Source organism: Sceloporus occidentalis, unplaced genomic scaffold (assembly GCF_023333645.1).
Source record: "Sceloporus occidentalis isolate IW3139 unplaced genomic scaffold, rSceOcc1.0.p SCAF_72, whole genome shotgun sequence".
NCBI classification, from domain to species: Eukaryota; Metazoa; Chordata; class Lepidosauria; order Squamata; family Phrynosomatidae; genus Sceloporus; species Sceloporus occidentalis.
This window is the reverse complement of record NW_028317052.1, coordinates 3382350-3405069: the sequence shown is the minus strand read 5'-3', so window position 1 is coordinate 3405069 and position 22720 is coordinate 3382350. Positions and strand designations below refer to the sequence as shown.

At 40.8% G+C, this 22720-nt stretch overlaps 1 protein-coding gene across 1 annotated transcript in view; it reads right to left on the bottom strand.

Moving 5' to 3' along the window:
* Positions 1-22275, bottom strand: part of LOC149286097 (seizure protein 6-like) — a 97156-nt gene extending 74881 nt beyond the window's left edge. Inside the window, exons 1-2 of the mRNA XM_089494376.1 lie at positions 22215-22275; positions 21746-21879 (exon numbers count right to left, since the gene is read on the bottom strand). Coding sequence (XP_089350502.1) covers positions 21746-21879; positions 22215-22233 — 153 coding nt within the window. The 5' untranslated portion in view covers positions 22234-22275. The remainder of the gene's footprint in view (positions 1-21745; positions 21880-22214) is intronic.
* Positions 22276-22720: the final 445 nt, after the last annotated feature.

The following is a 22720-nucleotide window of genomic DNA, read 5'->3' as shown; positions in this document are numbered from 1 at the left end:
GAAAACACAGTGTATCTGAGTTAGATCTCTAACCAACTGACTGAAGCATTACATTCAGTCTTTTTCACTGTAGTGAAAAATGCTTATTCTTATCCCAAATCAGTAGAGGCCATATCAGTGTGATACCATTTACGGAACTAGGGTAAAAGGTTCAACCTCAGACACGGTGAGTTACTGTCACAGACTGGATCTATAACACACTTACAGTGCCGGATGCAAAAAGAAAGCAGAAGTAGCAAGAAAATAGAATCCTGGAGGGCTCTGTTTTACTTTTTCTTCCTAAGGTTGTTTAAATATATTAATTTAGTTATGCTAAAAGCTCTGATGGTTTTTCCCCTGTAAGCCCTCAATTAGTCCTCCAGAAAACTTCTACTCTTTATAACAAGTAATAATGTGAGATGGACCTCGTTTATAGACTGCTTTACAATAGCAATATATGTTAATGTGTTTTTTAATATAAAACAATAAGAATACATATATTTTTTAATTAGGATGGTATATATTTGCAATATACCGGTATATGATGAACTTAATTCTAGAGACCTCCAGGATGCACAACAATATCAATATTCTAAGTGGTCAAAGAGGGTCATTTTTTGATAGTGTAATTAGAGGCATAGCTGGTGGGCAAATCATTATTGAAGCTTTTTTGTGACTTTGGGGACTATTTCTATAACTAAGTAAAGTGTTTTGAAGAAGAATAGTGTGTTTCTTGCAATATTTTTACTTTTAGTAAAAAGGAAAGATGAGTTTAATCCTCAGAGAGACTGACCCTCCTAAAAATACACATTTAGAATTATATACCTGCACTGATGTATTAAAAAATGGACACCTCATCACACATTGCTGTCTAGAGTTGGGGTAGCCTTCTAGTTATTGTAAAACATACTCTCATTATGCTTTTTATATGTGTTAATATTTCATTATTACATTTTATTTGTTTAGTGCCAATAACTATTGGCACTAAACAAATAAAATGTAATGTATATTTGTATATATATATATTTGTATATTTGTATTATTTGTGTATATATATATATATTATGCATTAACAGATTTGACATAAACTGTATTTCTTATAAAATACTCCAAACAATTTAGACATGTTAAACGTATCACTAGAAAGATTTGGCAGTTGTAGACATAAGTACATTTAGATGCTCATCAATGGTAAAAAAAAAAAAAAGATATTATAAAACCCTGGACTGGTGGAGCAAGAAGGGGTAATGAGGCAAAAGGAATTATGGATGTACTTAATTTCTAATTTGTAATAACGGTATACGTAGAAATAGGTGAAGTGTAATGGGCAAATGTGTGGACAGGATCAAAGGTGGGTGATTGAATTAATTATTCAATCATTGCAAAGAACTGATTTTAAAAGACATGGTTTATTCAATCGCAGCCTAAGTATACAAATAGGTATACAGGCCTTATGGTCAATTAATATATTTTCACTTGTGAGCTCAATATGTAGATCGCACACCATTACAAGAATCTTGTTTACTACAACATACTGGATGGAAGAAGATGATTTTATAGATTTGACATGACATAAATTATGTGTAAAAATGTCCCTACGTTCAATCGCCGGTGCATAATGCTTAAAAACATACACTTATAGAACCGTTGTTATGTTCCATCTAGAAAAAAAAACCAGGAAGCTGTAACAAATTCTTGTAGGTAAACATGCCTAAATATAGCCCGTTATTCCACGTACAGCTGGTCGCATCATAAAAGAGGGGAGATAAATCCTTAACTCTTGCAGCATGCTCACTCTGTTTGGTAGGCCTCGTATTATACATTTGTATTGTAGGTTCTCACCCTATTGAGAGTGTGCCTTGACGTGGCGGGTGAGCTTAATTATGCTTTGGCCAATTCATATAACCAAAACCTCTCATTTATATTATGTTTATATATTTGTTGCCAACTTTATTAGGGTGAGAAGTACAGACAGTTTTTGTTTTTTTGTATAGCTGGGGAAGGGACCAGAGAGATTAGTTGGAGGTATTAAAGAAGACGAACACGAAGATTCTTCGTGTTGTATGTCTTTGTGTAGATTTTGCCGCCGCCATATTTGTTTCTTCGATATTTGAGCTGTACAACAAAAATGCACAGTTAGTGTTCGTTTTCATGTTTGCCCGAATACGAATGCACAAGTCTAGTGTAAACACACGGCATATAGATAGAATATATAGAATATTCCCCTGCTGCTTGTCTCTTCTGGAAAATGTAAAAAAAAGTGTGGAGGGAAGGTCTTGATCCGCCATAGAAAGATATGGCTTCGGTGCATTATCGGTCTGGCATTCATTTCATTTTATTCCAAGTCTAGCCCGGTATTGATTAAACTGCAAATGTGTATTCAGACATTGTGTCAATACACATTTCTGAACATCATTCCATGTGGTTTAGCTATCATTCTTTTATTAATGATATTATGAACATACAGTATGCCTTACACATAGTGTGATATATGTTTTAAAATGAATGCGAAATGCCCCTGGGAAGTTGCTCAATAGAGTGGCAAAGCCAATATGACAAAACATTGAATGATTAAGAACGGTACGATTTCCTCCTAGCCTTAAAATCAGAGTATGCAAACAAATAGCACTATTCCCAAATAAATGTTAGTTAGCTACCAACATCCATTGTACCAACGTCCATTTGGCGAAAAAAAGCACTAACCGTGCATATAAAAATACACAGAGGAAATTAAAGGTCCATCATTTTATCAGTTGAATTCTATAGTTTTTCTGTTTGACAAATTACTTTGATGTTGTACATGTTGAACTGGATGAACATGTACTCATGGCTTTTAATAGTTCAAAATATGCAGAGTGATTTTAGGTTAAAAAAAAATGTAATACATATTTTAGACTTCTTTGTATATAATTAATAACTGCTGAATGGTCAGGCTACAATTAATTTGAGCTGTCAAACAAATTATTATTGAATTGTTGAATACAATTTTAGTATGCTGAATATAAGGCACCTTTATTTGTGTTCTGAAATCTACATGTGCCATGGTAAAAGTAAGAATAAGTAAGTAAGAAGCACGGGAGCTAGTGGCATAAAACACGAATCAAAGACCAAAGCAGCAAAATCTTCCGCAGTTCAGAGCTGCGTAGAAGGTCAAATAGCACCAAGGACAGGGTCTGTCTTTAAAGTACCGTGGGTCACTTTCTCAGGCTTTCGCTGTTCCTGGCTCCAACGCTGAGTATAATAATCCATTTCTTCACACTCATGTGTGACGGAGAGAGAGCTGACCTAGCACTAATACTTGCTGACAAGAAGGGAAAGCAGGGTTAAACACTGATTCCACCATCTGTACCGCTCAGCCAGCCTGAGATATGAATTATTCGTTTAAAGCTGCAGGTTACAGTCTATTAGTATGCTTCGTAATAAATACAGGCAAAGGTAAGTTTTGCATAAAGATAGCAAAATTAATGGAAATCCTAATTCACGGCCATTTTTCGGCCACATTTTTGGCCTGTTCACTTTCAGCAAGAAATTGAATTCCCTGGTCATTCTATTTGGCGGAAAATTTTGGCCCATTTTTAATTCGGAAACAAAATGAATTGCCCTGTGCCTACATTCACTCTCATTCACTCTCTCACACTGTCACTCACTCGAAAAAGATGCAGAAGAAGATGCGGAGGTAGTCGGCAGATGAAAAAAAGCAAGTTGACTCATAATAAACAAAACTTGTCTCTGTCCAATGGTCTGGTTTGATATATAAGGATTACTAAGGTCTGTCTCCTCTGTTATGTTTTCGGACCATCTTCCCTCCCTCCAATGCTAACATTCCCTTAGCAATTTCCCTCAACACCAGTGGTGCAGTCATCTCCCTGTCCCCTCATTTTCGTCTTGGTGTCACCCTTGACTCATACCTCTCATTCACCTACCATATCGAGTCTGTCTCAAAAAACTGCTGTCTCTTCATGGCGCTCCCATTTAATACCCAGTGTGTGGGTTCCTAGAGGAGTCACTGAGTGGAGGGCTCTAGTCTCTATTGATAATAAACCCCACTACCTAACCCTACCTATCCAAAAACGCAAGAACTCTTCCCAACACTGTATGCGAGTTGGAAACATAAAGTGAAATTTAATCCGCAAAAACAGACACCCTAACCTCTCTAAATCATAATGCTTTTAATGATCAGGGGATCATCACAACAACGCACTCCGATTTAGACACATGGACCTTAATTTCACCAATGCACTGCTGATTAAGAAATTAACACATGTTCAATATTTTAATGTGACTTCAATAATGAGATATGTCATTATTTCCCAGCATCTTAAATATGACTTATTAGATTGGACTCTCTGCAGGACCAAAACCCATTGGACCTAGCTAATTCTTCACAGTATGCAAACAGAATATATAAGAATAAAGAATAAATAATTGAATGGTCCTCTAGTATTAATTCGTATTAATTGCACAGAGTGTTTTAAAAGATTCGCTCAGCATGGGATGGCAAATGTATTGTGTACAGCTAAATCTAAATGCAGCTTTCCCATTTAGCCAACAAAGATGATTTCACAATGGAATGGACTCAAGATGGATGCGGTACGGCATGTATTGAAGAGGAATGCGTGTACTGTAGGTTAATAGGTCCAATGGCTGCCAATTATAAGAAAATCCGCAGTTCTGACCCTGCTCTGCAAAAAGGGCAAGTAGAAATATCTGCATTATCCTTGGATATTCCACGGATATAGACACGGACAGAGTAATATGTAGAATGGGATGACGAGCACTGGATCGAATAAACTAAAACCACTCAAATACAGAGTTACTGTTAAGGGAATTTCTGTACATAAAAAAGCTTATAAAAGATTGCAAAAATATCAGCAGGGTCACCATTAAAAAAGTTTCTAATATACACATATGCGGGAGGTAGGAAAACCTGAGGACAAATTGGACTGGAAGAGGTAAGTGCCCACATCAACCTTTTCGATGTTATTATTGACTGTATATTTTTCTAATTGTTTCTGTGACCTCATATTGGCAACTTATAGACAATATATATAGCAAAACAATTAAAATAATGGGTGATGGTGGGCAGGAAACTATTAACATTTGTGATTAATTCATACAGTTTCTTGTTTGGAAATGATAGTCCTCCCTAGTTCTCTAATTAGCAGAATGCATAAATGAACTTGTTCATATAGAATAGAATAAAGTCGAGTGCAAATAAATTACTAGTATGGGATATATGTATATATATATATATATTGTAGGGGACAGCTCACGCATGGGGCGGCAATGACAGTTTCACACAGGTTTCCAACGTAAAAGCGTGTTTATTTAGATGTTGTAATCACAGAGCACCTTGTAAACAAAACAAACTATAAGCCTGTCCGGCTCTAACTAAACAGCAGGATACCTCTCTAGCAGCCTAAGGTCTGACGCAAAGCAAAGTAACCAGTTTTGTATGGGGTAAAGCTTCATACCTGGTGGGCTGCAGCGCTGGCTGTAGCTGCTCCTTCATTCAGTGTCTCCCTCCCTCTGAAAACCTAACAGCCCTTTCTTTTAAGGCCTCCTCCCCAGTAACGAGCTTAGGAAGCCTCACCTGAGAGCACCTGGGTTTGCTACCAGGCCTGGCTGAGGTAACCAGGTGAGACATATATCCCATCAACCACTCTCCCATACACTTTACCACATTCCCCCCCGTCGACTCCAGACCAGAGGTCCGGACAGCGTCAGCAACCATACAGTACACCCTGGACAACGCATCCGCATTCCCATGTAACTTCCCTGGTCTATGCTCCACTGTAAATCTAAAATTTTGCAAGGAGAGAAACCATCTGGTCACTCTTGCATTCCTCTCCTTATTCTGTTTCATCCATGCCAGAGGAGCATGGTCAGTCACCAACACGAATTCCCTGCCCAGGAGATAATATCTCAGGGACTCCAACGCCCACTTGATGGCGAGACACTCCCTTTCCACTATGGCATAATTTTCCTCGGCTGGGGTCAGTTTCCTACTCAAGTACAGCACTGGGTGTTCTTCCCCATTAACCACTTGTGACAAAACTGCCCCCAAACCTCTAGCAGATGCGTCCGTCTGAACCAGAAATGGTTTCCTAAAATCAGGGGAAACGAGCACTGGCTGGTCACACAGGGCAGACTTCAGACACTGAAAAGCCCTTTCTGCCTCGGGGTTCCACTTTACCATCACTGACTTACCACCCTTTGTTAAGTCTGTCAATGGTGTGGCCATGGAGGCAAAATTGGGCACGAACCGACGGTAGTACCCGGTTATGCCAAGGAAAGCCCTCACTTGTTTCTTTGTTACTGGCCTAGGCCAGTTCTGTATCGCCTCAATCTTATTGATCTGGGGTTTAACCAGCCCCCTACCAATGATATAACCCAGGTATCTTGCTTCCTCCAGACCCACTGCACATTTTTCAGGGTTTATGGTTAGGCCTGCATCACTAATGGAGTCTAACACGCCCTGTACCTTCCCGAGGTGACTTTTCCAGTCAGACGAAAAAATTACCACATCGTCCAGGTAAGCAGCGGCATAATCACGATGTGGTCTCAAAATCAGATCCATCAGCCTCTGAAAGGTAGCAGGGGCCCCATGTAACCCAAATGGCATCACAACATACTGGAACAGGCCCTCTGGAGTGGAAAAGGCAGTCTTCTCTTTAGCCTCCTCAGTTAACGGTATCTGCCAATAGCCCTTTGTAAGGTCAAGTGTTGTAATGTACCTTGCCTTCCCAAGCCTCTCAACCAGTTCATCCACTCGGGGCATGGGGTACGCATCAAACTTTGAGACCTCATTTAATCTCCTGAAGTCATTACAGAACCTCCACGTCCCGTTGGGCTTTGGGATTAGCACTATGGGGCTTGACCATTCACTAGTAGATTCCTCAATAACACCTAATTCACGCATGCGCCTGACCTCCGTGGATACCGCCTCTCTACGGGCTTCTGGTATCCTGTATGGCTTCAGGTTCACTTTACTGTGAGGCTCAGTTTTGATATGGTGTTTTATGAGGTGGGTACGGCCAGGTTGGTCCGAAAACATGCGTCTGTTTTCCTGCAGGAACTCCCTCACCTCCTGCTTCTGGGGCACTGACAGTGCCTCTGCTATTGTTACTGGGGGAACTGGTTGCCCCACTTCTTTGACCCCTGCCTGGGTCGCCCCCAAAGACTCCCGCTCTTTCCACGGCTTGATCAGGTTTACGTGGTAAACCTGGAAGGGTTTTCTCCTGCCCGGTTGATGGACCTTGTAGTTCACCTCACTCATCTTCTCTACAACCTCATAGGGACCCTGCCACTTGGCTAAAAACTTACTTTCGACGGTGGGCACTAAAACCAGGACCCTGTCCCCAGGATTAAAGGCCCTCAACCTGGCAGATCTGTTATAAATTCTGCTCTGGGCCTCCTGCGCTCTTTGCATATGCGTTTTAACTATAGGCATCACCGTCGCTATTCGCTCCTGCATCTGAGCCACATGTTCAATAACACTCTTATATGGGGTGGCCTCGGTCTCCCAAGTTTCTTTGGCAATATCTAACAAACCCCGTGGATGTCGGCCATAGACTAACTCAAAGGGGGAAAACCCTGTAGACGCTTGGGGCACCTCCCGGATAGAGAACATGAGGTAGGGTAATAGACAGTCCCAATCCCGACCATCCCTTTCTACCACCTTTTTTAGCATATGCTTTAGGGTTTTGTTAAACCTCTCCACTAACCCGTCTGTTTGAGGGTGGTACACTGAGGTACGGAGGTGAGTGATTTTAAACAACTTACACAGGTCTTTCATGACCCGTGACATAAAGGGCGTACCCTGGTCAGTAAGAATTTCTTTAGGGATCCCCGTGCGAGAGAACATGTAAAACAACTCCCTAGCAATATTTTTGGAGGCCATGTTTCTTAAGGGTACCGCCTCTGGGTACCGGGTAGCATAATCCAAGACAACCAATATGTATTGGTGTCCCCTAGCTGATTTGACAATGGGCCCTACCAAATCCATGGCAACTCTCTCAAATGGTACTTCAATGATGGGAAGTGGCACCAAGGAGCTACGGAAGTGTGGTGTTGGGGCACTCTTCTGGCATGTGGGGCATGACTCACAATACCTTTTTACTTCTTCATATACCCCAGGCCAATAAAACCTTTGAAGGACCCTCTCTTGTGTTTTATTAGTCCCCAAGTGCCCCCCAAACACATGGTTATGGGCTATGTCCAGCACCAGGTGTCGGTATGGTTTTGGCACCAGAAGCTGTTCCACAATTTCCTTGTTAACTTTGGTGATCCGGTACACTAGATCCCCATTCATGGCAAGATGCGGAAATTTCTGGTCAGCTTCGGGTTCCTGTGGTACCCCATTTACTACCGTGACATTTGCCCGTGCAGTTCCCAGAGTGGGGTCTCTCACTTGCTCGGTCCCGAAGTTACCCCGAGACATTTCTAAATCTAAGACCTGTTGGCCGGGTAGGGAAGTTTCTTCTTCTTCCTCCCCAGCTAACACCTGCAAGGGGAAAGAATCTTCACTATACATTTCAGATGGGCCTAGATCCTTTTCATCATGCCCCTTACTGGTATCATTGTTCCCAATGGCCGTCTCACCTGACCCATTACTTACAGGGAGGGGTACAGACTCTGCCGGAGTTTGTTCCCCAGCTGCAGAAACGTTCCCCCTTCTCCACAGCTCCCAGAACAAGGGGAAATCGCGGCCTAATATAACCGCATGCGTAAGTCTTTTTACAACTCCGACTTCGTAGGTCACAGTTCCAGATGGGGTCACCAACTTAATGGGGGCCACAGGGTAAGCTACAATATCCCCGTGGATGCATAGCACTCTTATGTGCTTGTTCGGCACGTAGTCCATAGTCACAAGGCCGGCCCGAACCAAAGTCACCAGGCTACCCGAGTCCAAAAGTGCCTTCACGGAGCAGTCACGTATCTTCACCATACAAAAATGCGGCTCAGTCTCTGATTCTGGAATGGCTGCACAAACAGGTTCTGCAAACAGGGACTGACGCCGACTAGCGTCACACACCATGGGCTCTGAGTTAAGAGGGCAATAGGCGGCTATGTGTCCCCACTCATGGCACCTCCAGCACTGGGGGCTCCCTGGCTTCCTTAGTAGGGAGCCCTTTCTAGGATTGTGGGGTCCCAGGGGTTCAGGATCAGTCTTTTGCCCTTGCCCAAACTCTAGAGCCCTGCTCTCTCTCACATTTTTCCATACACCTCCAGCTGGAACTCTCTTACCCACAGCTGTCGCGGGTCTGACAGTCTTGGAAGGCGTTGGTGCCGCAGGGACCTCACGGAGGAAGTCCTCGGTTGCTATGAACCTTTCCACCATGTTGACCAGCTGCTCGGCAGTTCTGGGGTCTCCATGCCCAACCCACCGTTGTAGCTCCGCCGGGAGGGCGCGGAGGTAGTGGTCCACTACCACCTTTTCCACAATCTGGGCTGGTGTGGTGGATTCTGGTTCCAGCCACTTACGTACAAGATGAATAAGGTCATACATCTGGGACCTGGCAGGCTTGTCCACGGTGTATTTCCAACAGTGGACTCTCTTGGCCCGAACAGCGGGCGTAACACCCAGGCGAGCAAGGATCTCCATTTTTAGTTTTGTAAAGTCCCGGACATCCTGCTCCCCGAGGTCATAGTAGGCCTTTTGCGGTTCACCAGTCAGGAAGGGTGCAATCACTTCTGCCCACTCTGCAACTGGCAGTCTCTCTCTCTCCGCCACTCTCTCAAATACGGTGAGGTAGGCCTCAACGTCGTCGGGTGTCATTTTTTGTAAGCCCCGCTGAACGGCCCTCCTCACGTTAACAGTCTCAAGGGGGCTTGCCTCCACTTGTTGGGGCTGAGCCACAACAGTCTCTCTGAGCGCAGCAATCTGCTCCATTAACAGGCGATTTGTTTCCTGTTGTTGGGCCATAGTCTGCTGTTGCGCATGTTGCTGGGCGTGAAAAGCCTCTGCATGAAACTTCCGTTGCTGTTCCAAGGCCTGCTCATGTCTCAGGTTGGCCTGTATCAGCTGCTTTATCACTTCCTCCATTGTGCCGGATGGGCCTTACAGTGCTGCAGCCTTCACTCAGGACATATGCTTCCGGCCCTTTACATGTCCACAAAATTCAGATGCTGTGTTTTGTCCCGCCGTTGTTCCTAGCACAACTGTGCCTGCATTCTCCACCAATTGTAGGGGACAGCTCACGCATGGGGCGGCAATGACAGTTTCACACAGGTTTCCAACGTAAAAGCGTGTTTATTTAGATGTTGTAATCACAGAGCACCTTGTAAACAAAACAAACTATAAGCCTGTCCGGCTCTAACTAAACAGCAGGATACCTCTCTAGCAGCCTAAGGTCTGACGCAAAGCAAAGTAACCAGTTTTGTATGGGGTAAAGCTTCATACCTGGTGGGCTGCAGCGCTGGCTGTAGCTGCTCCTTCATTCAGTGTCTCCCTCCCTCTGAAAACCTAACAGCCCTTTCTTTTAAGGCCTCCTCCCCAGTAACGAGCTTAGGAAGCCTCACCTGAGAGCACCTGGGTTTGCTACCAGGCCTGGCTGAGGTAACCAGGTGAGACATATATCCCATCAACCACTCTCCCATACACTTTACCACAATATATATATATATATATATATCCAAATGCATGCAAGTACAGTACCCCATTTTCCCCACTTCTTCCGCCGACTGTGTAAGCTGTGGCATGGTAAGGGCTACATATCAATGAAACACTCGCAGTGTTGTTACTCCTATGATAATGGTGTGATATCCCCTGAACACAGTGTAAAGTGTGCACTGATGCTCTTGTAAAACACAATTATGATGACAGTCTGATCCCCAGAGGAGTGTCAGTGAAGTCAGATAGTTTTGTCTACAAGCTCCTAGTCTCCAAATTACAGCATGGTAATAAGCAAAGTGAAAGGGATAACACCAACGTTTCATTCCTTGGTACAGTATACTGGAAGAATCTTAAATTCTAGCTCTGCCTTTACTGCCGATTACGAGAAAGAAGGTGTAGATAATCTGGAGAAAAAAATAAATGAAAAGTGCCAAAAGTAAAGCTCAAATAAGAATTTAGCAAAGATGGGAACATGATTGAGGAGATAGAGAGCAATGTGATTTTCATAAAGGCAGTCTGAAAAATGAGAAAATAGACTAAAAAGATTACCAACCAACACGAGGAATAACAATGTGTTATACGGATAAAAACCTGTGTGTGAAGGAAGAAATGTATTTTAATTTTTAAAAATATATAACAACATCTGAGGTTTTGGATCAATACTGCAATTTGCTCTTAATAATTATCTGCAATGCCAGTTGTGGATCAGCAATAAGTACGAATTGTGAGATATACTTGCTCAGGTATGTTTATTAACTATATGTCAAGAATGCGCAAAATCTTGTATAGCATTAGCGGCCCATGTGGACTAGAATTTGGTCATCAAGATGCTGCATTGTTAGCGCCAAGGCACTGGATTTTTGGTAGGAACACAGATATATGCCTGGTACAAGTGGGCTGCATTTTACAATAGTAGTATTTGGAAACTGATGCTAAAATGTATGCCTTGGTTGACCTCCTCACCTGAAGCACACACTTTTGATTTACTGACCATTTATCAGGGCCAGATGGATCCGATTGCGTCCTAACTTAATCATTCATGCTCACCCCCTGTCTTTTTTCTCTTGGACCTACTTTCTCCTGCTGTCTCTTTTCAGTCTTGAGGTCTACAAAACCTAATTTGAAACAAAGAAAGTATTCTGGTGATGCACAGTGCTACATCAAACCTCTCTTTTGCTCTCTCTGCAGGGTCTCCTGTGTGTATTCTGCATCCTTAGTAAATGTTTGCATATATCACCCCCTTTCTCTACATGTGGCTGGCTAAAAAATGCTCATGGAAACGCATGATATTTATGCAAACCATTATATTGCTACCGTTGTTTTTTTTTATTATTACTTATCATTGCACCAATGAAAGGATCCATAGAGATGAATAAAAGTGCACAAGCTGTAAGTCATCTTTAAACGTATATAATAGGCGACCATTTCACAGCATAATAAAGTGCTGAAATTCCAGCTACCTGCGGAATGTGCAGAACCAGCCAGTCATCTCATAATGCAATTAAATCCATCACGGTAAATCATGAAACATCACTCATGTCTTCTGTAACTAGCAGCAACTCCCTTCTCGCCCATCAGAAAGAACATGCAGAAACAAAGCAACCATAAAACCGGAATAAATAAACTGCTTGGATCTTGATTTTTCATTATTTATAGCATCTTAGCAGGTGCTCAGGGTTAAGAGAAAGGGGTTGCGCCAGGTGGGTTTCACACGTAGAGATGAGTTAGTGCTATCTGAGGCTTTTTACGTGTCCACAGGAGTATTGAACTTTGGATAATCTTGCTCATGGTGCCAAAGACAGTTTCCAGTTATTAACAGCGGACAGATTGGTATTAACACCCAGATTTCAAGGATATTACTCTGACTTTGTATTCTTGTAAAACCCCACAATACGTCATGTATTGTGGGGTCTCACAAAAAAGCAAGTGGGGAAAAAAAGAGTTTAATCAATTGACTAGTTGGATAATCCCTTTGCCTGCAGCCTGTATCATCTGCTATCATGGCGCACAGCTTAAGGTTCCCCCTCCTTCCTATTCCTGCGTGCTGAACCTGCTTCTTCTTTCTGTTCCTTACACCCACTCAGCTTTCTTTGTCTTCATTCTTTCCATTTTACGCTTGTTCTTTCTTTTTGACTTGGTTCTTTACTTCAATTTGTAAGTATCATCCCCGCGCTGTCATTGTCCTCTTCCTCCTCCCTCCACTAGCGCAGCTGTCTCAGGCTGTCAGGATGTGTTCTGTGCATCCTCCTATTCAGAGATGTTACTTCTCACCTTAGCAAAGGTGCCATGAATACCGAATGAGGCCTCCTTGTGTCTCTTGCTGCCTTCCCTGAGGGGAAATGCTTGCCTGCCTCTTTCACGCCAACATTCAATTCAAGTTCCCATTATGTCGTACATGTAACTGGTAGAGGCTGAGACCTTTTTTATCTTCTGACAAACTGCTGAATTTCAGAAGCTTCATGCAAAGGGACATTTCTTGTCTATTGACATTGGTTGAGTATTCTTAAATCTACAGCACCATAAACTAAAAAAAAAGTATAGGGTGGATTTCTTTCAACAATGTAATAGACTCACATATCTGAGAAATCAGCCATATAGAATAAATGTATAAAAGAAATGTGAGAATTTGTCTAATGACAATTAGCCAATATATTTGGTTCTGTATTTGAAAATCCACAGTTTCACGCAGCAACAGTTAATAAACCTATGTAACTAAATATAAAATAATAAAATAGCATTAATTGATAAGATATAAAATTTGTTTGCGAAAGGCACACACAAATAAAGAAAATGAACAGTACACCCACACAAATACGTATACAAGGGACGTTCGAAAAGTTTCCACACTTTTTTAGACTCTATTTATTTCAAAAAGTGCTGTACCTTTTTTCGAACGTCCGTCATACATATATGAACATCATGACCTGCATGTGTGCTTCTTACTGTTCCAACATCTAGAAGCGGTTGCCTTCCCTATTAGTGAATATACAGGTACAGCTGTTAACCTGTATGTGTTGAGCTATATAATTATAGAGTTTTCCTTCTCTCGCCAGCATTGTTCCTTTCTGCTCAAAGGTACACTGTCAAGAATGCTACGGAACAAGAAGGGGAAAAGATACGCATTGTTGATTAGAACAACACACGACAGCGAGTCTGGCGCCTGCCTAATGCCTGCCTGTCTCTCATTATACATCAAACAAGTTCTTGGGCTGCCAGGTCTAACACTGGTTAAAAACCACCCTTGTGGTTGTCAGAAATCATTAGCACCTTCTAAGATCCTGCAGGACCTCAGCACCAAATTTCTCTTTACATAAAGATCACAGAATTCATAGTTAAGGTTTGCATTGCACTTTTTACAGCATAGAATAAGTATTGGTCCTCTCTTTAATAGACGTATGTTTGTAAAGCTTCGGATAGCATTAGTCACTGGGTCACCCAGCCTTTTAAAGAGTCCACTAGTGACTATAGCTCTGGGCAAACCGCTTTATCTCGCTATTGCCTTCTGGATAAAAAAATTACTTGTGTCCATCTAGCATACATCAACTCCTCTTTTTCTATGGACTTTTCATAGGGAAATATCTTGAGGCAAAGTAAATTTGACTTGACTGCAGTTTGTGATGGTATAATCTTCTTCATGGTAATTCATTCACCTGGAGGGTATGAAGCTCTGAAAAGCGCAGCAGAGAATTTGTTTTGTATATGAGCAGCTCAACTACGTTATACCGCATTTTTAACTTGGAATCTTTGCCTACAGGTGTAGTGGCTCTTATTTTAAACATCTTTATCTACCATGGTTGATGGTGAGATCTATAGAATTAAAGGGTTCCTGTTAGTTATGGTAAGTATACTTTCTTATGTCTAATTTTAGGTATTTGCTAAAAAAGTGATTATTCTAATAAGAAAAAAAAATATGTGCGGGAGGTCAGGGCTGTAAATTCCATGAAGAAGAGAAGCTGTCCAATATGTTAAGCATCCCCTCCCATGTACTGTTATTTTATACTTGTTGAATTAAAAAAAAAGTATGCGTTTTTCAAGGTTTCATTTTATACAAAGCAGACCTGAACTCTGAAGCCGAAACAAAAGAATTTGCCTTCATAATACTGATCGTAATACATTACTTTTTTTTTATATTATAGAAAATACATTAGCGAGTGATAGAGTGGTATGTGCTGGGAAAAGCCCAGACCATTCATAAGCACAATTCGCAGAATTCTAACATCGATTTCATTTTAATGAAAGCACAACAGTCAGTACACATCTATCCGCAGGACTGGTGTCTCCAGCTGGAAATTCAAAACACAAGAACACCAATATGTGATTGAAGAACAGCCAGAGGAATAGCTACACAAATATGGCAGGCTGATTCGAGATTTGGAACAAACTATCTGGGTACAGGGAATAATGATTTACAAGCAGACACAATGGAGGTTATGAAATCAGTGGATAGATTCAATACTTGCATTAATTTCTTAAAGCGTGTATGTTTTGTTATTTATTTGTTGTATCTGAGTTAATGAAGATATTTGGTAGGACAGCTTCACCCGAGGGAAGGTAAAATATCTGGCAAAAAGGTATCAAAACGTGGATAACAATTTGATTTGTGTCCTAAAGCTCTCTCCCTTCTCCTCCTCTTTCCTTACAATGGCTACCTGAATCAATCAGCTACAGTCATAATATCTGAAAGAGAACCTAATGGGGGAGAGCTTCATATTGCAGATCCTTAGTACATGAATTTAACGTGGCTGTTCTCATAGTGTAGTATACACAAATATTGCATATTGTAACATGTAAGCACCATTACAAAGGTTTATTCAGTGTAACAAATTGTAAAAATGGGATTTGGGGAGGAAAAAATATCGTTTAACATGCTTACAGGACAGCAAGGAATAACAATAGTAGATAAGCATGTAAAGCAGTTTAGGGATAAGCTGACTGTTGGTAGTGAGCAATTTTAGATCAGCATGTTACGGCTACTGTCCATGGTACTGAACAGAAAGTCAGCAATACAGACTCTCATCTACTGTAAATTGGGAAAACGAATGAATTTGAGTAACAAAGATTGGATTTTGAATGTTCCGTTACAGACTAAGCGCTCGCCTCTACTCTTTAGCGGCAAACTGAGTGTTCAGACATGACAGTTTTCTGTTCTGCCAACTTTTTATCTTTATTATTATTATTATTATTAATATTATTAATTTAAAGGTAATTAGGGGAGTCTTGAATTATGATACAATTATACATGTGTTTCAAGATTTGTACAGATTTTTTATGGATGCTTGATAAACCATCTGTTGTAATCAGAAGTCCCTTTTTTATGGCAATTTAGGGGTTTGGGGCAGGTAATGCACTTGATATTCACTTAATGTTCATATAAAATATTTGTAAAAAATCTCTCTCAGTAGCAGTGTAGGATGTGGTAATTAATTATTGTCTAGCAAGCGACGTGCACATCCCAGGCAAAAGTCTGTTATTTTAATCGGGGTATACATAATTAGTTCATGCGGCTGTTTTCTTCTGGTATTGCATTCCTTATTTTATTATTATTATCAAGTTGCAGGTAAAGTTCATGAGGCCTTCCAAAGACTGACTTTTTGTGTTTCTGGACATTTAGAAATGGGTATTATTGCAGCATAGTTGGGTTTTATGAATGAGCAGGTCTTTATTCTTAACACCTATTACCTGGCTTATAATTGTGCTGACCATTCTTGTTTCTTTAGCTAATTTAGCCAGGGTTCTTGATAAATGTATAATTAATGCTCTAACTGCAATGGGAGCTAGAAGATGTTGAACACTGAAGAGCAACTACATTTCTACCATAACACATTTCCATTTTTGTTCTGTATGAGACCCCACGGGACAGATTGTAGGTTCTCAAAGGACCCAGAAATTAAGCTCCATATACTGTGATCCAAATTTTACGGACATGTTTAACAAAAGGGAAATAAAGGATCAGAATCCTATTTCACGTTAGTTTTGTCAGAGGGAATAGAAAGACACTGTTACACAGTCGTAATTATATTATTGCCAACTTGATGATTAGAATGCATGATGATTTGGGTTCTCTTGATTCTCAACCTACTTAAACTGCTATGCGATGCCAGCCTCTAATCTGCAACATAACTTCATAAATAGAACATGGTTACAACATAATGCATTGTAAAAATATTAAACTAAATGAGAAGGTGTGATATATACTATTAATCTTTCCAAGTTTGTATGTTAATTTGGAATCTGATTGAAACACGCACATTTCTTTAGGGTATAAGTAAGTTCTGCAGTTGATACACATTCAATAATAATGTAGCGGTAAGGTGCATATCTCTAGCGGACAGGCATTTACCTCTCCTATTACAGGGTAGCTGATGCACACATGAGCACAACAGGAGAACAAAATCAGTATCTATTAATATGGCTGTTCATATTGCATCATGTGATATATCTTTGATAACATAACAGATTTGCCAATTAGACATTTCCATAGGGGAGGACGGACAATAATACTCCAATTATGTCAACACACAAAATCTTTTAAGTTCTGCTTTTTAACAAAAATATATATTTTGATAAGTGCATGTCCAGAACACCCTCTGATATATATCTATATCAATCTCTTTTTTTCAGTGAACATACCTGACCTATTTAAGTACAAGTTTAATTCCTGACTTGATGTTGGATCTTCAAATTCTAGTTTAAGATCACATGAATTAAAACTAAATCAACCTATTGGAGGTTATTTCTAAATAGCATTTCTTGTGCAAAGTTTGAGAAGTGGGTTTACCACCATAGCAGCCAATAGAATGTTCCTGCTGGTGTCAGCGTTATATTGGTAGGTAAGATTTAAAAATATATTTAAAAATATTCTTTATAAATAACTCCAAATGTGTTGTAATTGTGCGTTAGCCAATATTTCAAGACTCCAACGGAAGACTTATTGCAGAAGTCCTTACCTAATAGTGAAGTTCTATCATATGCATTTATACCTGAAATGAGTAGAAACAAATGTTGAAGATCAATCTAGTACACATCCCTGCCGTTTCTTTTGATCCAAAAAAGGAATAAAGTATAAAACGAGGTACTATTTTTGTTCCAAATGGACAGACAATTTAGCACCAGACGATAAATGTCTGGGTTTCACTCTGGATTTTGTAGTCGCTTTGCGCATGGAGAATAATAGAGTTCTCTTATCTCCCAGCTCGAATTATGTTCAGCGTTTTATTTGTTGCCTTTAATACACAATAGGAGCTAGGCTAATGTTCATTTGGCACTTGGATGGTTAGACATCGAAGAGGGGGGCAATAATTGTCTCCTATGTACAGGATGAATCGGAGAGTCAGCAACTTAATAAAAGTTAATGTCCTGTGTTACTAACCTGAGAACAAAATAAATGTGTTAATTGAAAGCTTCCAATCAGAAAACTATCCATGTGGCTGGTACTCCCTCCTGCTTAACGTTGCTTTGTTACAAGCTAGAAAAGGCAACAGCTCACTTCCTCGGATTTGGCACATTCAAATTATGGAGATATTTAGGAAGAAAATGTTTTAGATAAACAAAACAAAAAACTAACAAAACAATCCTCACAGTGGTAGGTTTAACATCAGTTCTGGTGGTTATCCAGTCTTCATTCTCTGGCCCATAATTGTAACCAATTCTATTATAGATACACCTTATGGTGCATACGTCACGCAGAGTGATTCATCAGTGAGACAGCACAAACTATAATTGAAATTCGAATCAATCAGTATTACTGTGTGAATTGGTGATGAATCACACGTAATGCTTGAGAAACATAACCGGTTTTGAAGCTCAGAGCCATGGATAAGGAAAAAAAAAAACAATCTACTTATAGATATTAATATAGAAGGGACTTGAAAAGCAAGTTCATACAGGGCCACAATCATGCAAGGGTTTTGGTGACTAAAAGGGGAACTGGCTAAACAGGGATAGGCTGTTGGAATGGAGCATAGCGGGGGCAAGTTTAACAGGTGGCAAATGGCCTGCTGCTGCGGAGTGTGAAAACCTGGTACCCAGCAGCAGATGGCAAATAAGGAGGCGTTTGTGTAGAGGTCTGTGCGGAAGGCTGTTCAGAACTCCACTTTGCAGCTACAGAGGGGTATCATGGGAGAAGCCTGTCTGGGGCTCCTTTGGATATAAAGATGACACTAGAAGCTGAGTGACGAAAAGACTGAAGCCCATTGGGGTGAGAATGGACTAGAGTGGGCCCTGACAGAGTGCTGAGCAGGGCTAGACTAAGGAGGGAATTGTGGATTTTAGCGGAGGAGTTTTGGTAGGAGGATCTTTAAGGTGGGTGGTCACAGGGGTAAAGAGCTATTTTAGTTTAACCTTACCTGGTGCTGTTTGTCCCACCCTCCATCCCCTTATGTGGTTGAGTTTGTGGGGTGGTGTTGCTGCATTAGTCACAGTCATGGGTGTTCAAGGGGTTAATGTGGTGGTATGATCATTGGTGGTCAAAACTGGCGGGAGGTTCCTTGCAAGGAGTGGTGCAAGGAGTGGTGCTTGGAACCTCAGGTCTGGGTTGGAGCATCCGGTTATGTCCTCTCCCAAAATTTGTGTGTGTGGTTAACTTGGCAAGCTAGTTTGGTGGTGATGAAGTCATTGTCTCTGTTAACACATCTATGTTTACTATTTCAGGTTTTACGGGACAATCACTGTTAAATAAAACGGCTGAGCCTGGCCCGTGGGTCGAAGCTACATCTGTCATAGGATCATTGCAAGGGTATAGTCAGATTGCTCTGATTTGTTCTAACCTGCTTTGTCACTTGTTTTTGCACATACACACAGCTCAGCAGCGGAAGGCAAGCGGAAGGAGAACAAAGTTAATCAAATCTTTGCAACCAGTTGCATTGTGGTCCAAAAACCAGACTGAACTGAGCAAAAGATAAACTTAACCAACTTTTCCGTACTGGGAGAAAAAATGAGGAGAAAAAAAACAACCCACCAACAAATATTTTCTTTTCTCCAGAGATTATGCTTGACCTGATTTTCGCTCCTTATATAACACATAATCTTATTCTATTTTTTTCAATAGAGCAATACATACCCACATTTACTTTATTGGAGCCCTGACGTAATAAACGGCATAATTGTATGTTTTCTGTATATGTGTACCAGTAGACTTCTTGTTTTGAACCTGTCAAGCTTTAATTAAGCTGCTGGGTAGGAACACCTGTTGTATGGAGGTAGGTGCGATGGATTGTTATAGTGACGGCCTAATCCTATCACATGGAGATCTGACACTGAAGGCATTATTCAATGTGACAGAATGTCGGCGGTGCCAACATAAGCCTCTAATTATAAGCTTGCCGTCACAAATGCGCAGTACCAGTTCATTCCCGAGGCTTAATAAAAGATTTTTGTTCACCTAAATGTGTTTTCTTGACGTAAGACTTATATATATTTTTTTCAAACTAACTCAGAAATAAAAATGTTTGAATTATTTGAATCCACATGAAATCTTCAGCATTACATTGTCCAAATAAGTATAAGTACTCAGTAAAACATTTAAATCATGCATTTTCTATCAATTTGTTTTGTGCTATGCATAGGCAGACTTATTTTTCAAGGGCCAATCAAGGAAACAAAATTTGGTTAACTGTCCCCATTTCCCTGCTAATTTAAGTGGGAGATAGCATTTGTTATACTCACTGGGAGGCATGCCTGGGAACTTCTGGGCTCCGGCTACCCGGAGCTTTTCATTGTGGGACACAGCCAGGACTGCACACTGACATCAGCCGGCGGTCCCGTGACGTCGGTGGGAGTTCCAACTGACGTCGGTGGGAGTTCCAACTGATGTCAGTGGGAGGTCCCCCTGACATCAGTGGTAGTTTCCGCTGATGGCCCCATTTAAAGGTAAAATGGGCGGGGAGCGGGGCGTGTCAAGACCCCGCTCCCGCAACCCGGAGGATTCAGGTCTTGAGCCAGAGAACCGGAGAAGCAGTGCTTCACCCGGCAATCTCTGGGTCAAACCCGGAGAGTTCCCAGGTATGATTGATCAGGTGGTAATCATGGGGTGGATGTAAAAGGCCAGATTTACCTTTAAGCAGGTCCCTTATTGTGCAAAACAGTGCCTAGTGATCTAAGCACACTCCTGCTCAGCCTCATTGGAGATTCAAACCATCTGTGTGTTTGGCTGATTTTAATCACTTTGCAAACTGTATATGCAAGATATAGCTTGAAATCATTTATAGCTTATGTTGTAGGTAACCTTTTTATGTATTTTGCTCAAGTATTTGGTTCCAATGGGGTTCTGTCCCCTTACAAATTAAGTTAGATGTACCACTTTTAAGTGAACCCATTTTATTTGCTTATGCTGAAGTTTATATGGTGTTACCTTCATGCATAGAGGTTAAACCCCTCTGCTTTACCGATTACAGAACGTGATCATTCCAGTGTCACTAACACTAATACATGCCTCTTATTAATACTATTTAATATTATATTAATTTATCTGTTAAAAAAGTATATTAAAGACAAACCTCTGTTTAACTACATTTTCTTTACCTAACCACGTGCAAACTTTAATCAGAGTCGCACAAGGTTGTTGATCGGATTCCTTTGAGGGCTGGGTGTGCAGGAGGAACACTTGAAGTATCCTTCTGCACCTTTGTCGCCATGGGACATCAGAGATATCTTCTTGCTTAGAACAGCAGAAATATATTCCATGCTAGAACATTGAAATGTTGATAGGTACAAATAACTCAATAAGGACTGCGTACTGTCTTAGCAGCTGAACTGCCATTCATTGAAACATAGAATTTGACAGTAGATAAGAACCATTTGGCTCATCTAGTTCCATTTTTCTTGATGTTGACCTTGGTCTTGCCTTAAATTTAGATTTATCTAATTTTAAATTTAGGTCTATCCCATGCATGTTTAAATCCCCTCACTGTATAAACCTCTGTTGGGAGGCTGTTCCACTTTTCAACCACCCTCTCAGTAAAATAAAACTTACTTACACTACATCTGCAAACCTCTGACCCTCCAGTTTAAGTCTATGACCTCTATGTTCTAACATTTATCTTCTGAAATAAACTTCCCACCTGTAATTTGATATTTTTTAAGAGCATGTTTCTCTAAAAACACTTTGCAAATATGATTTCATCAGTGATCTCATCTCAACATACCACTCACCTTAATTTCTACTCCATACCCAGAATATACATGGATAATGTAACTGCAGTCCAAGCCAGAATTATATAGAGAACTTCTGTGAGATGGTGAAAGGATAGTGCCTTCAGGTACTGTAAAGTTCTTGTTGCAAGGTTCTGTAAAATAAAGAATTATGCCTGATGTCAACTTATGGAGGCTTCATTAATGTACAACATTTATTTTTTAAGACTATTCTAAGGTGAGTGGCCCAACATAACAAACATTAGGCTAACTTTATCTGGTGGTATCTTTTTGCCAGGGTGTAGGGTACGTGTGGTATATCTTTGTAACTGAATATAATCATACACAAACCATTTAGGATATGTTGTTTATCAAACAGTAATTAATATTTCACTTCATCATTTCACTACATATTAAAGGGCTGCATGCATTTATCTCAATGTTTCATCTATAGAGTTTGTGTACTTGAAACACCCTTCCCTTTAGTCACCTGGTGCTAACTCTGTCATAGTCACAGTAGTAGTGATGATGGTGCTGGTTGTAGTTTCCTCTTCCTCCTCATAAGGCGTCACCGATAAGGGCGTATTGGGATCAGTTATCATTTTTATATCTGATCTGTTTTGGCCTAATGGGATGCTAGTTGTGCTCCCACGCAGAACAGAAGTAGCCAAAGTAATTTCATTTTCCCTATACTGTGAAGAACTTGAATGAGCTACAGTTGTGTCGTGGACTGAGGAGGTTTCATCATGGCTTTGTGTTCGGTGGGAATCAGAAAAGGCTTTACTGCTTTCTGTCTGTTGCACACCATGAGAGACAGAGGAGCTGAGAGAGTCTGGGATAGGGGCTGACGTTCCAGTATCTTGTGGGTCACTCATTTCTTTTCCCTTTTCAGTGACCACAGATGTGGTACCCATGATAATTGTGGATGGCGTTAATGACATTGTCGGTGTGGAGGCATCACCATGAAATGTAGGAACATGGTCTGGGTGTGCCAGG